Genomic DNA, 15,656 nt, shown 5'->3' with positions numbered 1-15,656 from the left:
CAAGTCGAGACGAGACCAAGACCAAGATGAGACGAAGTCGAGACGAGACGAGACCAAGACAAACAAAAGAGTCTTTAAACTGCAGCCAGATGCTGCTTCGTTTACGGGTGTCAGGCATATTTATGTGTTTTTGCTTTCACACAGCCCTCCTCACCACTGTCTACTGTCTCACTCACTTACTGAGAGGACAGACGCACCCTCCACTTGACTGTCGAGAAATGCAGATCCAAAAGCAACAACATGGCAGGTCAAGAGACAACAGCAGTATCCTGAGCAGCGAGGGGTCCAGCAGCAACAGCAGTATGTGCAAAAGGCATCAGCAAGGAGAAAACACCATCATCATGACTGGATGGATGGAGATGCATTTCCAACAAGCTGCAAATTCACTGTGTGTGAATGCAAATTGAGAACACTGTCTGAGTTGGACATTTGTTACGTTTGGAGTGAAATGGCAATGGAAGAGACAGTGGGCGTAGATTTCGTTTTGGCATTGGTGGGGACCAATGACCAATGATTCAGGGTTATTTTTCCTTTTTGTCTGTGCTTCTTGATAACAAAAGGAGAAATGGACTTGCCTAAATATCCTCTTCTACATGCTTTTAAACTATTTAAAATTACAATTGATAGTTTTATATGTGAGTTATATAATGCTAAATTACAATTAAACAAATGACTAAGTATTTTAGACTTTCAGTCAGCAAGCCGGCCTAAAAATACATCAACGTAAACACACTGGAGACAAACTGAAATACTGCAAAGAATGTGGGAGAAGCTTCCCCACATCGGGTGACTTAAAACGACATGAACTCTTTCACAGTGGGGTCAAAAAGCACCTCTGTGATCAGTGTGGGTCATCCATCACCACTGCAGGTCAGCTTAAAACACACAAACGAGTCCACACAGGAGAGAAACCATACAAGTGCAGACACTGTGACAAGAGCTTCTCACAGTCAGGTAATCGTAACGAGCATGAACGTACACACATGGAAGGAAACTACAGCTGTGAGCAGTGTGACAAGAGCTTCAGTAATCTCAGTTCATACTCTGCACACAAACGATCCCACGTTACTAATAAACTGTTTCACTGTTACCACTGTGCCAAAACATTCACTTCATCATCTGCTCTGTGCAAACATCAGCGCGATCACGCAGGGCTGAAATCGTTCCCATCACAGGACGACAGCGAATCTGAAGAGAGAGAAACATCCTCTTCTGGTTTCAGAGTCCAACTTAAAACCCTGGAGATCAGGCTCCACAGAGTTCAGGTCGGCTCTCCTTAAAGATCTAATGAGGCTATGAATCAAACTGTTCCTGTAGTTCCATGTTAATCTTTATAAATTGTTCTTCTGTAGTGTTTGTGTTCAGTTGTTACCTTTTTTTTCAGTGGTTGGATGAAAAATCAGTTTCCTGTTGTTCAAGTTTTTATTGAATGTATTTTGTTAAAGTTCTTCAATAAAGTTTAAAAAAAAGTTAAATAAAGAATTGTTTGAACGACAAATATTTTGAGCCATGAAGTCATTTCCTGTATTTCAGAGTAAAGACTGAAGTGACGAATGGAAACATGTTTACAGTCATGGAATAAACACTGATGGGTCATCTGTAGGAAGTTCTATTGCTGACCTGACAGACTCGACCTTGTTTACAAAGAAAGAAAGGAACTGATGACATGTGTCAGCAGAGGCTTTCAGGGTTGTTTAGAGTAGAGCTGATAGTCTTAAAGAACACGGCGATTATGACAATTTAACACAATGACCTGAGAAAAATATCTGTTTCTCTCATTTTTACTGTATTCTGATCAAATTTCCAACATTCTTTTAACATTTCAACCGGATGGCTCCCCGGCCTCAGTCGGGCGATGGGGGTATGCGGTGGAGCGTGGCCTGCGGTGCCGTGCAGGGAGGGCGGACGCACCTGCACGGCATCCTTAATCACGTCCGCCAAGAGTACAGTACTACTGTACTCTTGCTTCTTCAAATCGTGTTAAGCAAACCTCAGACTGCAGTAATTAGGGATTTACTGACACCAGGTAAGCAATGTTTAGTGTAAAATACACATTTTTATTGTTCCAACAAATAACCAATGTTACATATGTTAAAGATTTATTATTGGAAATAATTCAACCCCACCAGAATTAAACAAAACACAAAGAATAAAGTGATAAATAATACAGAAGTGCTCTATTGGATTGTATTACATAGTCAGATGTTTATAGCAATATAGTAGTTATAAAGCAATACATTCTCCTGTTCATGTTTGTCTGAGCATAAAAATTAGATTTGATTCATAAGAATTATAATGCAGCAGTAACTTAAATTATTGGATAAATTATGACATATTAAGAAAAGTCAGATAATTCTAAAGTGCCTTATGATGCTGATGCTGTTACACAGCTGTCTTATGTAGGGATGTTGAATTTTTTGCATTTGCTATAGTGTAATATTATTGTAATGCACAGTGTAAATTATCCTGAGGTACCACAGGAAAAGAAGATGAGTTCCAAGAGTACAAATAAATCTCATCCCTCCTCCTCGGCTCAGACACAGTGCACGCTCCTTTAGAGCTGCATACGATCCAGCATCACAGTGTGAAATCTGTATCTGCTAGCAGGGCCTCTGTCAGTCTGTCTCGCATGATCTCCTTAGTTGAGTAAAAAGGCAGATACAGATTAGAGTGACATGTCTCTGACTCAGGGAAGTGCTGCTCACAGGTGCTGCTCTGAATAGCAAAAACCTTCATCTTGACCTGGTCGATGCCAAGAATAGGAGCTCTCCTGTAACCAGTCAGGAACCCTGAAGAACAGCAATGGAAAGAAAATATCATTTTACTTATCTTATTTTTTTTGAAAACTTTTACATACCTATACATATACATATCATCATCACATCACAGGAAAAAGTAAGGTAAGGTAACTTTATTTATACCTAAAGGCAAGGTAAATTTGCTTTACAGAAAAATGACAGCATTTGACATCCCTTTAAAAACACACATACCTAGTAAATATATAAAACTCACTGTGACACATACTTTAATATTTCGAATCAAAAACAGTTCTTATTTAATTCAGTGACAGCAACGGGGACAAAGCTATTTTTATAACGCTTTGTCCTGCATCTCGGAAATAGAAACCTCCGTCCTGAGGGAAGAAGCTGAAATTCACCCCTTAGAGGATGGGAACCATTTTTAAGGATTGATAAAGCCATCCTCTGTACCTGCTTAGAGTACAGGGAGGCTAAACAAGACTGTGGCTCACCTATCAGACGACTGGACCATCTCACTATCTGATTTAGAGAGTTTTTCTCTGTGACAGAGGTCTGACCAAACCATGCCACCAAACAAAAGGATAAAACAGACTCAATAAAAGAACGATAAAACAAAGTTAAAATTTTTTGGTCAATGTGGAAATGAACAAGTTTCCTAAGGCAATAAAGGTGCTGGTGACCCTTTTTACAAACTGATTTGCAATTTTGATCAAAGTTCAGTTTTTCATTTATTATGGTCCCAAGATATTTATATGATTGTACTTGCTCTATTTTCTGACCTTTAATTAAAGTAACTGCTTGCCCATTTTGTTGCTTCCTAAAATCAACAACCATGTCTTTTGTTTTAGATATGTTCAGCTGGAGATAAGACTCCTCACACCACTGAACAAAGTCATCAATGACTGGACCGTGGTTAATTTCACCCTCTTTCAGTAAGCTGACAATAACAGAGTCATCTGCATATTTAATAATGACCCTGTTTTCATGTCTGCCCTGACACATATTTGTATAGAGAGTGAATAATAAGGGCGATAGGACGCACCCTTGAGGAGAACCTGTGGAGGAGAACACTGGGTCAGACAGAACCCCATTTATTCTCACTCTTTGCGACCTGTCAGTTAGAAAATCTAAAATCCAGCCCACCAGGTTTTTCCTGATTTCAAACTGTTCTAAAAGTCTTTTAATTAAAATATGGGGTATTGTATTAAAAGCCGAAGAAAAATCAATGAAAAGAAGTCTTGCAAAAGTCCCTTTACTCTCTACATGTTTAAGAATTAGATTTAGTAAAGTCAAAAGTGTGTCCTCCACTCCTCTGTTGGGCCTGTATGCAAACTGCATTGGATATTTTTTAATATTTGTCACATTTATGTGTAATAAGTAAATACAAAACACAATTGTTAATTTATCATTTCATTCATTAAGGGAAAAAATATTCAAGCCTAGCTGGCCCTATGTGAAAAAGCAATGGAGCTCTAAATGTATTAACTGGTGGAAGCATCCTGGCAGCAAGAACTGCAGTCAAGTGTTTGTGATAACTGGTAACGAATCTTTACATAGCGTTGGGAGGAATTTCGGCCCACTTTCCTTGGCATACGTTTTTGATGACTAACTCAACCATAAAGCAGCTTTACAGTGTATTAATCAGAACAATGCTGCTCTCTAATGTATCTTGGTAAAGTGCAGAAAAATCTAATGTTTTATATGATACAGTGTGATTTCAGTAACATATCATAATGGAGGCTTCAGCAAGTACTTACGAAGGAAATCTTTCCTCTGCTCTTCAGTTAGTTCATCAAATACCTCCCAAAACATCTGTATGGTGGGGTGGCGGTCATGATATCTCCAACCATAACTTGTGTTCTGAAAACAGTGAAAATGACTGTTATAATCATAGAGTTTGTAAGGTCAGGCATACACTATGTTGCCAAAAGTATTCCCTAACACATCCAAATCATTCAATTAATGTGTTCCAATCACTTCCATGGACACAGGTGTATTAAATCAAGCACCTAGGCATGCAGACTACTTCTACAAACATGTGTGAAAGGACGAGTCGCTCTCAGGAACTGAATGAATTCCAGCATGGTAATGTGATAGGATGCACCAGTGCAACAAGTCCAGTCATGAAATTTCCTCGCTATTAAATATTCCATAGTCAGCTGTTAGTGATATTATAACAAAGTGGAAGTAATTGGAAATGACAGCTAGTCAGCTGATGCTAAGGCTCATAGTGCACTTAAGTCACCAATATCTGCAGTCTGCTGTTGTTACAGATGTCCAAACTTCATTGGTTTCCATGGCTGAGCAGCTGCATCCCAGCCTTACACTGACAAACACAATGCAAAGCGTCAGATGGAGTGATTTAAGCATCTCAACACTGGACTCTAAAGCAGTGGAGATGTGTTTACTGGAGTGACGAATCACACTTCTCTGACTCCGATGGATGTGTCAGGGTTTGGTGGTTGCCAGAAGTACTTGTCTGACTGCACTGTGCCAAGTGTAAAGTGTGGTGGAGGGGCGGTTTTGTTGTGGGGCTGTTTATCGGGAGTTGGGTTCGCCCCCTTAGTGCCGATGAAAGGAACTCTTAATGCTTCAGCATATCAAGACAATTTCATGCTTCCAGTTTGGGGATGGCCACTTTCTGTTCCAACATGGCTGGGCACCAGTGCACAATACAAGGTCCATAAAGACATGGATGAGTGAGTTTGGTGTAGAAGAACTGGACTAGCCTGCACAGAGTCCTGACCTCACCCTGATAGAACATATTTGGGATGAATTAGAGCAGCAACTGTGAGCCAGGCCTTCTCCTCCAACATCAGTGTCTGACACCATAAATGCACCTCTGGAAGAATAGTCAAAAAATTCCCATAAACACACCTAAACCTTGTGGAAAGCTTTTCCAGAAGAGTGGAAGCAGTTATAGCTGCGAAGGGTGGGCTGACTATTATATTATACTATCATACAAAAGTCTGGATTAAGACTGAGATGTGACTCAAGTTCATATTTGTGTTAAAGCAGCCGGCTGAATGCTTTTGGCAGTATGCAGTACACAGTTATTGTGCTACAGGACAGCTGTGAAACTACAGCCTGTGTCTGTTTGGCTGACTGTACCTGTTTGAACTTTTCCCAGTCATGCACGTCCTGGCCGACCAGCACTCCCTGCAGCTCCTCTGGTCGAAACAGCCTCACCAAATCCTGCTCACACACCAGGAAGAAGCCTCGCTTGAACTCCTGGAACAGACTCTCCACTGATGTGTTGAAGGCATGATTCACATAGGCCTCCACAAACTCCTTCCTGTTTAGGAGGGAAAATGTTAAATTAGCAAACATTTCACAGAGACAAAGGTGCTGCAGATGAACCTCACAAACACTTCATGTTTTATATGCTTACCGTATTTCCCGGACTACAAAGCGCACCTGAATATTAGCCGCACAAGCTAAAATCAGGGGAAAATCCTGTTTTGTACATACATTAGCCGCACCTGACCAAAAGCCGCAGGTGTTTCAATATTGACTTATCATATGTAAGAGAATATGCACAAAGCGAATTGTCAGGAAAGAGATGGCTGTTTGGAGACACACCCCTTTTATTAATATTTTGAAAATCAAGTTATGGGTACATATTTGCACATGTGCTGTGCTTCATAAATGAGTAACAAATGTAGTACATAACAGTAACCTACAGCACACCAGAAAAATAGATTCAGACTACCTTTTAGGCTCAGGTGCAGTGACACGGCTTTAACAAGAAGAAAAGTCAGTCATTCACCACCATCTTCCTGCGCACTAAAACCACCAAAGTCCTCTTCTCCAGTGTCGGAAACGAACAGGCTCAGGATGGCTTCGTCATCCACTCTCAGCTTCATTGTCATTGTCAGTGTCGGAGTCGAACACCCTCTGAAGGGCCGTGGCGGTGTCCTCCTCTTCATCATGCAGCAGTCCAGCCCTTCGAAATCCGTTGGTGATCGTGGATGTTTGCACACTTTTCCACGCTGTCAGAATCCACCGGTAGAGTTGAGCACAACTTGCTTTTCGCAAGTTTATCGCCGCTCGTCATCCACGACTCCCGCTGAACGCATAGCGCTACTTTGAAGTTTGTTTTTCGCGCTACTTGTACGGCACTATGTTGCCTGGCGGATGGACATGTGACCAACATACCACTCTTGAACCCCGATCCTTCCGCCAGGCAACGTAGTGCCGTACAACAGCGGAACAAACAAAACAAATCGTCTTACGATATCACAAAAATCATGGACAAATTATAGAAAAGCCGCACCTGACTAAAAGCCGCAGGGTCCTGGTGATGATACGGGCAGCAGAGTTCTGGACGCGTTGAAGCTTGTGGATGGATTTTTGAGTATAAAAATAACCTGAATAAATACAAATAAAGGGAAAGAGCTGTCCAGACCTCTGTCTCTGACCATCTGTGTTAACACTTGAAATCGGAAACATGTAAATGTAACAAACATGTTAAAACATAAGAAATCAGGAAGGGGCAAAAAAAGCATTTTGCTAAAAAAAGATTTAGAGCAGAAGTTTTTAAAATGAAGATATATTGCATTTATTTACAATTAAAAACACACAGAGCAGAAAGTGTGTTACTGTTTTACATCCACAGACACACAAGAAAAGAAGCCGGCAACGTGAGGTCAAGTTATGGCATTTTTATTTGTGTATTTCAGTACATGTATTCAGAATAGAGTTTTTAAAAACAAACAAACGTCCCAAGTCAAGTTTGGGGGGATTTTTGTGAAAGAAAGGTTGAGAGAGGGGGAAGGAGGAAGAAACTATTGCTCTCCTTAAACTTGATGCTGCTGGGTCAGTTTTTTCTCAGCAGTCTGCTCCAGAATCCACTCCTGTCCTCGGCTTTCTTTTCTTTTTCTTTTGCCTTCAGCTCTTTTAAGGTTTTGTTTAGCTGCTCCTCGGCGTCTTTAAATGCTTCTTTCAGCTGCTGTTTGGCCAGTTTGACTTTCTGTTTCAGGAGCTCTTTAGCTTCCTTTTTGTGCTTTTGCATTTCTTTAAGTGCATCTTTGCAGCCTTTCTTGGTCACCTCAGAGGCTGTCGTTTCTTTCTTGAATACCTTCAACTCAATTTTCTCTTCTGCAAGTTCTTCTTGCACTTTCATCAGTTTCTTCTTCAGAGTTTCACTTTCCTGTTTTGCCTCCCATTTTCCATGTGTCTCTTTTTCTATTTCTTCCTCTGTTTCCAGCAACTTCTTCCTCATGTTTTGAGTGAAACTCTTTGTATTTTCCATTTCTTTCTTTGCTTCCTGTATTTTAAATTTCTCTTCCTCCAACACTTTTTGAGCTTCCAACAATTCTTTCTTCATATTTTCAATCTCATTTTCTGCCTCGTGTTTACGTTTTTTCTCCTCTTCAAGTTGTTGCTTTACATGCAGTAATTCCTTCCTGAGTATTTCAGCTTCAGCCGTTACATTTTCAGCTTCTTGTGCTGCCAACTGCATTTTCCTTTTCTCCCCTTCAAAAGCTTCCTGCACCTCCTGTAATTCCTGCATCACATTTTCTGCCTCCTTCTTTGCAGTTTGATATTTATTTTTAGCTTCTTGTGCTGTGCTTTTCTCTTCCTGCAATGCTTTTTGAGCTTCCAACAGTTCTTTCTTGATGTTTTCATTCTCATTTTCTGCTTGTTGTTTTCCCATCTTCTCTCCTTTAAGCTTTAGACCCACATGCAGTAATTCCTTCAATACTACTTCGGTTTCAAACTTTGAATTTTTAGCTTCTCCTCTTGATTCTTCTGCCACTTCTTTTAATTTGACATTTTCAGCCTGTATTATTTGAAATTCTTCTCGTAGTTTAATCAGCTCAGACTGTTCTGTACTGTATGGTGACGCACTCACCAATCCTCTTCTCGATCTCCCTTGATTCATTTTGGCCTTTTAAACAAAGGAACCAAAGTTTTGTAGAGAAGTGAAGTTTTCGATGTGTTTTTTTCTTCAACCGTCGTCTGTCCTGCACAGAGATGCTGCTGTAGATGTGTCTCTAGCTGTGTCTGGATAAAATGAAAAATGCTGTAACTAAGTGCTTGTGTTGCACAGTTCTACAAAACATTCCATTCCATGCATGCTCCGCCCACATGGTCAGGAATGTCAGGTGCTGCATCACCAAATGCTGCTCCCGTTGCCTAGCAATAACAGCTGTTTACTTTTTGGGGTCTGGTTCATTATTTAATAAAGAAAACATGTCCAAGTATTGCAACCATGGTGCTGAGGCTCAGTGCATATTCTAGCCTGCTGTGTGGGTGGGCAGCTAGAAATCACTGGTGGGCAACATGAGAGAGGAGAAAACTGGAGCAGCCAAGCAGGGAGCTGCAGGTTGCTGGTTTGAGTCTCTGTTCAGATGCTGGTGTCTCCTCTCTCTGAGATGTTTGCAAACAGTCCCAGATAAAACAATAAGGATAATAAACAAACACGTGACTAAACTAACATTTATGACACTGATATATTTTATGTGTAGCAGGATGGCCTCTAGTTTGCAAAACTGTTGGAGCGTGGTACTACAGTGGCTTGCAAAAGTATTCGGCCCCCTTGAACTTTTCCACATTTTGTCACATTACAGCCACAAACATGAATCAATTTTATTGGACTTCCACGTGAAAGACCAACACAAAGTGGTGCACACGTGAGAAGTGGAAGGAAAATCATACATGATTCCAAACATTTTTTACAAATAAATAACTGCAAAGTGGGGTGTGCGTAATTATTCAGCCCCCTGACTCAATACTTTGTAGAACCACCTTTTGCTGCAGTTACAGCTGCCAGTCTTTTAGGGTCTGTCTCTACCAGCTTTGCACATCTAGAGACTGAAATCTTTGCCCATTCTTCTTTGCAAAACAGCTCCAGCTCAGTCAGATTAGATGGACAGTGTTTGTGAACAGCAGTTTCAGATCTTGCCACAGATCTGAGGGGGGCGAATACTTTTGCAAGCAACTGCAAGTGTGGGGGAAGGCTGAGTGAAGTATTTCTTTGATATTGTTTTTCAATAAGCAGATGCAAATATTTACTCCTCTGTTATGTTTCTGTACATACAGACTGGGCGTGCCAAAAGCGATGCACTGCAGCACAGCTTTCTTGATGAGGAAGAGCAGCTGTGCTGTGATGTCAGCTTCAGCTGCCCAGCATGCACACCTGAAATGTTGGCGGTTTCAGTTGATGGTAACAGAAAGCTATATCACTTTCAGCAAAAAGAAAGGTGCTCATTGTTGATGTTCTTTGTGTTTGTGTTTGTGTGACATAATAGTTTTTACTATAGTAACCAAACGACTGTCTTCTGCAAGATGACTACTGTTAAATTAGAGTAAATGGAAAATCTTGTCATTTACTTTATAATTTCTTGCTATTTTATTATATTTGTTACATGTCGTAGACACGGGGAAGAGGCACATGTGGGGATTCCCAGTGGACAGCAGCACGAGAGACTTCAAGGAAGGCCTCCAAACTGGATGAAGAGGAGATGGAGGTCGCTGTGTGTCGACATGGATTGTGTCTTTTGTGTCACTTTCACTTCAGGGACGGCAAACTGTGGCGTGTTTCAGGAACGGTTACATGCCCGACAACTACACTTCTGAACAGGTCCAACTTTTGATTTGCACTCAGAATGATTACATCAAAGAGTTTAGTTAAAAACACTAAATGAAACCTGCAGACTTGCTTAAAGTGATTCGTATTCATGAGAAACTGGAGCGTCATTATCATTGAGTTTATTTCTTTCCCTGCTAAGCAACACCAAGTCTAGCCCTGATTGGCTGATATAAGTGACCACAGACCTGTCGCTGTGTGAGTTTGAATGGGTGATTAGAGACCAACACATGTTTGTTGCTGCTCCATGTTTTCTGCAACATTGTGTGTAGTTACTGCAGCTGTGTATGCATTCTGCTGGCAGGAAACAAGTGAAAGAAAACTGGCGAGCATCCTGGAAGGAAAACTTAATCGGACATAACAAGTTAAAACAGTTTGCAAGTTTCAAGCCAAACTGCTGAATCTACCGTCCAGGTTCTCCTTGATAGCGTGACTCTGTGTTGTTCTCCTTCATTCTTCTGTCTCTGTCTGTCAAATCTCAGCGTATTATAAACCAACTGTTGTCACCCTCTGCTGCTCAGTGTGCTGGCTGTTTTCTCGAGAATCTCAACCACAAGAAAGTTTATACGAACGAAGCTAAAAAACCTGTGACAGTTTGTGAAACGTCATTAGCAGCAGTGAAATAAGTTAGTTAGTGAAATGATAGAGGCTATTTTATGCTGGAAAAATTCTTCTAGCACAAAGTGGCCCAATAAACGGAATTTTTTAATACAGAAATACATCTAATGATAAAAAGCAGAGAATTCATTGTCTGTTTTCCATTGCAGAGCTGGGATGCTCGTCTCCTCATGGAGCGCTCTCGAGCTGTGAAGTGTCCAGATATCAGCGCTCACCTGGCTGGTACCAAGAAGATTCAGCAAGTGCTCCCCAGGTACAGGATTGGTGCACATGTTGTTTCCTTATTACTCACACAGTGGTAACTGCTTCCTTTGTACACAGTTGAATATCTTCTTTTAAAGCGTAATGTTGCTCTAGCTGTGCTCACTGTGATCCTGAGCTCCTGTTATGTTTGCTGCAGGGGATCCAGCGGAGGATCACAGTGACCCTCATCCACGAGAAAGGCAGCGAGCTCCATTGGAAAGATGTTCGTGAGCTGGTTGTAGGTGAGCAGCCTGCCTTTAGGGTCTAGTCGTGCTATACCTCTGTGTAGAAAACAAAACCCCAAAGCACCGAAACAATGTTTTATAGTGTTTGTGTGCTTTTGATAGAGGAAGACAGGACAGAACATCATTAAAGGGATTTGACTTTGTGAGATCACCCTGAAAACGCACCACTCGGTTCACTCTGAGATATTTTCAGTCTGGAAAGATGAATCTGTCGGGCTTCAGGCTGCTTCTCACTTTAAGCAGTTCATGCTGTAGCTGATGGACCAAAAATGACATTTGATATTTTAGACATTCAGCTGCTGACTCTGAAGCCAACAGGCTCTTGAGTGTGGATGATTGTGTTGGTACTGGATGCTGTGATCAAACAGCTGTTCTGATCTGTCTTCATTCATGCCTGTTGTTATTAAGCCTCCTAAGCTCCAAACCAGTAAAAGCAATCTTTGGAGGCAACACCCTTTTTAGTACTTTGCTGTATTTGTTTGTGATTGTGTGACACTGAACCACAGTGCTATGTATATCCTCTGTAACACTCAGACGTTTCCAGATAAGTGTTTCCCCCTCAGCTGTTTCTCACTATAGAGTCTTTCCTTTGTAACAATGAGGCACCAGCAGAGCATATCTGGCTCCCAGTCTGTGGCTGATAGTGCCCCCTGCTGTTAATAACAGGAACAGTGTAACCTTGTATGGAGCTCATAGTGATGGTCTGAAGATTGCTGCTGCAAGGCAGTAATTTGTATCCATGTGTGCTGTCTATTCTGAGCATATGCAGTTATGTGAGCTCTCAGGTTTTATGTATCAGGACATAATTAAAAACAATCAGGTCCTTAGTAGGTCTTAATATGAGGTAAATATAAAACATGAAGTGTTTGTGAGGTTCATCTGCAGCACCTTTGTCTCTGTGAAATGTTTGCTAATTTAACATTTTCCCTCCTAAACAGGAAGGAGTTTGTGGAGGCCTATGTGAATCATGCCTTCAACACATCAGTGGAGAGTCTGTTCCAGGAGTTCAAGCGAGGCTTCTTCCTGGTGTGTGAGCAGGATTTGGTGAGGCTGTTTCGACCAGAGGAGCTGCAGGGAGTGCTGGTCGGCCAGGACGTGCATGACTGGGAAAAGTTCAAACAGGTACAGTCAGCCAAACAGACACAGGCTGTAGTTTCACAGCTGTCCTGTAGCACAATAACTGTGTACTGCATACTGTCAAAAGCATTCAGTCGGCTGCTTTAACACAAATATGAACTTGTGTCACATCTCAGTCTTAATCCAGACTTTTGTATGATAGTATAATATAATAGTCAGCCCACCCTTCGCAGCTATAACTGCTTCCACTCTTCTGGGAAAGCTTTCCACAAGGTTTAGGTGTGTTTATGGGAATTTTTTGACTATTCTTCCAGAGGTGCATTTATGGTGTCAGACACTGACGTTGGAGGAGAAGGCCTGGCTCACAGTTGCTGCTCTAATTCATCCCAAAGATGTTCTATCAGGTTGAGGTCAGGACTCTGTGCAGGCTAGTCCAGTTCTTCTACACCAAACTCACTCATCCATGTCTTTATGGACCTTGTATTGTGCACTGGTGCCCAGCCATGTGCACACATGCCCACACTTTACACTTGGCACAGTGCAGTCAGACAAGTACTTCTGGCAACCACCAAACCCTGACACATCCATCAGATTGCCAGTCAGAGAAGTGTGATTCGTCACTCCAGTAAACACATCTCCACTGCTTTAGAGTCCAGTGTTGAGATGCTTAAATCACTCCATCTGACGCTTTGCATTGTGTTTGTCAGTGTAAGGCTGGGATGCAGCTGCTCAGCCATGGAAACCAATGAAGTTTGGACATCTGTAACAACAGCAGACTGCAGATATTGGTGACTTAAGTGCACTATGAGCCTTAGCATCAGCTGACTCGCTGTCATTTCCAATTACTTCCACTTTGTTATAATATCACTAACAGCTGACTATGGAATATTTAATAGCAAGGAAATTTCATGACTGGACTTGTTGCACTGGTGCATCCTATCACATTACCATGCTGGAATTCATTCAGTTCCTGAGAGCGACTCGTCCTTTCACACATGTTTGTAGAAGTAGTCTGCATGCCTAGGTGCTTGATCTAATACACCTGTGTCCATGGAAGTGATTGGAACACATTAATTGAATGATTTGGATGTGTTAGGGAATACTTTTGGCAACATAGTGTATGCCTGACCTTACAAACTCTATGATTATAACAGTCATTTTCACTGTTTTCAGAACACAAGTTATGGTTGGAGATATCATGACCGCCACCCCACCATACAGATGTTTTGGGAGGTATTTGATGAACTAACTGAAGAGCAGAGGAAAGATTTCCTTCGTAAGTACTTGCTGAAGCCTCCATTATGATATGTTACTGAAATCACACTGTATCATATAAAACATTAGATTTTTCTGCGCTTTACCAAGATATATTAGAGAGCAGCATTGTTCTGATTAATATACTGTAAAGCTGCTTCTAGCTGGTGGACTGAGCCGCCTCACCTTTCACCTGGCTCACGTCACACACCTGGAGAGACTCGACCTCCACCTGTGTTGCCTCACGCGAGATGATCTAGAGGCTCTGAGTCTGTTGCTACCAATCTCACACGCCGGACACTAATCGCATGCTCGCTGCAGCAGTCATGTGACTCGTTGTTTTTCAGTCCAGGTGCTGCCCTCTCTCACTGCACTGACCGAGCTTGATGTGTCATCCAATAAGGAAGTGGGAGGTGTGGTCCACCTGCTGGTCTCCGCCCTCCCTGCGACACAAATGAGGCGGCTGCCATTCAACAGCTGCTACATGAGCAACGAGTCCTTCACTGCTCTGGGTAACACACACACACACACACACACTTGTTTATTTATAGAAGTTTTCCTTCAAGTCATTCTCCCTGAATACCTCTTCCACCCTCTAGCCTGAAATGGTGAAAACTTTGTGTTTATGCATCAGCCCTGGCGGTGTCCTATCTGCGCACGGTGGATATTTCCTGGTGTAAAGTGGTTGGCGGTCACTTGGCGCTCCTGCTGGATGCTCTGCAGCCATCAGTCGTCAGCGAGCTCCGTCTTTGCAGCTGCGAGCTCACCACTGATGACATGCAACATCTGGGTAACTAACACACAATGACATTATACTTTTTCTTTTTTGGTCTGTAGTGGATCATTAGGCTGCATAAATGTATATTAAGACAAGTAAAGCCTGAAGGAAATTGATATTTCTTTCATTTATTTCATGCTGCCAGCATCTGTAGCTGTCGTATAAAACAAAACAATGAAACTATTCGGTGTTATTTTTGTCTCCATCAGAAACATTGTGAACAAAACAGTAAAGTGAACAGGCATAAAGTGATCAGTTATCAATGGGTCCTCTTCCTCTGTGCAGCTGCCGTGTGCAGACGGGGCTGTCTCTCCTCACTCCGTGCACTGGATCTGTCCTACAACAGCTTGGTGGGAGACAACGGTTGGTGCAGTCTGTTTGCAGCAGGAGGTCTGGGCTCTCTGGAAGACGTGGATGTCAGTTTGCGACCTTCAACCTCTGCTCCGTGCTCAGCCTGGCTGCCCGCTCTGCTCCGAGCTCTGCTGGCCTCTGGTGGTTTAACTCGTCAACTTATTGCAGCAAATTACAACCTCATGCACTCCTGACCCTTCGATATGCCTGCTGGGTGTGGCTTATCGTTCCAGCCTTAGTGCTTTCATTAGTAAACAGCTTTGTTATCTTTCTTTATTATCTCTCTTTTTGAGCGTTCATTAATTAATCTCTGAAAAATCTGAAGTACTGTACATCAGGAATAAATATGACCTCAGTGTCCTCAACATCATGATTGTTGTAGTCCAGGCCTTAAGCCTAAAGCTAAAAGTAAAAGCTTGAACCATAAAAGAGACAAAGTAAGTCATCGGTCAAACTGAACAGTCCTCTTTGTCAGAGTGAAGGTGAGGGGGACGGAATGACTGCTGTTTCATGTTGACTGGTTTCACACTTTAAGCAGCTTTGAAACTAAAACTAAACTTCCTTCCTCTTCCTTTGAATCTTCTTTGTACTTGTATTGTGTGTGTCCGGCCTGAAAAACATTTAAAGGAAAATACAAATACCTTCTGTATCATCACACACACACTTGTGCTGTATACACTTGCATGGAATATTCATATTCATATAACTCTACAAAAAGTAATTTCCAGAAACTTAAA

At 41.8% G+C, this 15,656-nt stretch overlaps 4 protein-coding genes across 4 annotated transcripts in view; 3 read left to right on the top strand and 1 right to left on the bottom strand.

Moving 5' to 3' along the window:
• Window positions 1–2,123: 2,123 nt before the first annotated feature.
• On the bottom strand, window positions 2,124–7,009 carry LOC147300354 (putative E3 ubiquitin-protein ligase HERC4). Its single transcript, XM_086285163.1, has 3 exons — window positions 5,871–7,009; window positions 4,517–4,619; window positions 2,124–2,789 (listed from the first exon to the last, which is right to left on the bottom strand). Exons 1-3 carry the CDS (start codon window positions 6,087–6,089, stop codon window positions 2,578–2,580), a joined length of 534 nt encoding a protein of 177 aa, XP_086141289.1. The 5' UTR covers window positions 6,090–7,009; the 3' UTR covers window positions 2,124–2,577.
• A 2,686-nt stretch (window positions 7,010–9,695) lies between these two features.
• LOC147300349 (glutathione synthetase-like) overlaps window positions 9,696–15,656 on the top strand; it is a 28,951-nt gene continuing 22,990 nt past the window's right edge. Inside the window, exon 1 of the mRNA XM_086285170.1 lies at window positions 9,696–9,930. Within this exon, the coding sequence (XP_086141296.1) occupies window positions 9,766–9,930 (165 nt within the window). The 5' untranslated portion in view covers window positions 9,696–9,765. The remainder of the gene's footprint in view (window positions 9,931–15,656) is intronic.
• On the top strand, window positions 12,363–13,895 carry LOC147300353 (E3 ISG15--protein ligase HERC5-like). The gene is made up of 2 exons (XM_086285171.1): window positions 12,363–12,581; window positions 13,710–13,895. Exons 1-2 carry the CDS (start codon window positions 12,363–12,365, stop codon window positions 13,839–13,841), a joined length of 351 nt encoding a protein of 116 aa, XP_086141297.1. The 3' UTR covers window positions 13,842–13,895.
• On the top strand, window positions 13,933–15,556 carry LOC147300352 (leucine-rich repeat-containing protein 31-like; the record flags this gene model as incomplete). The annotated part of the gene is made up of 4 exons (XM_086285174.1): window positions 13,933–14,059; window positions 14,138–14,302; window positions 14,425–14,580; window positions 14,854–15,556. Coding segments are annotated over 4 exons (708 nt in total), but the record flags the coding sequence as incomplete, so codon positions are not given.

Source organism: Aulonocara sp. 'chitande type north' Nkhata Bay, unplaced genomic scaffold (genome assembly GCF_057382095.1).
Source record: "Aulonocara sp. 'chitande type north' Nkhata Bay isolate Kocher_YH1m ecotype deep benthic unplaced genomic scaffold, A_spYH_male_GT1.1 unmapped_scaffold_34, whole genome shotgun sequence".
Classification (NCBI taxonomy): Eukaryota; Metazoa; Chordata; class Actinopteri; order Cichliformes; family Cichlidae; genus Aulonocara; species Aulonocara sp. 'chitande type north' Nkhata Bay.
This window is presented reverse-complemented; position numbering and strand designations above follow the sequence as displayed.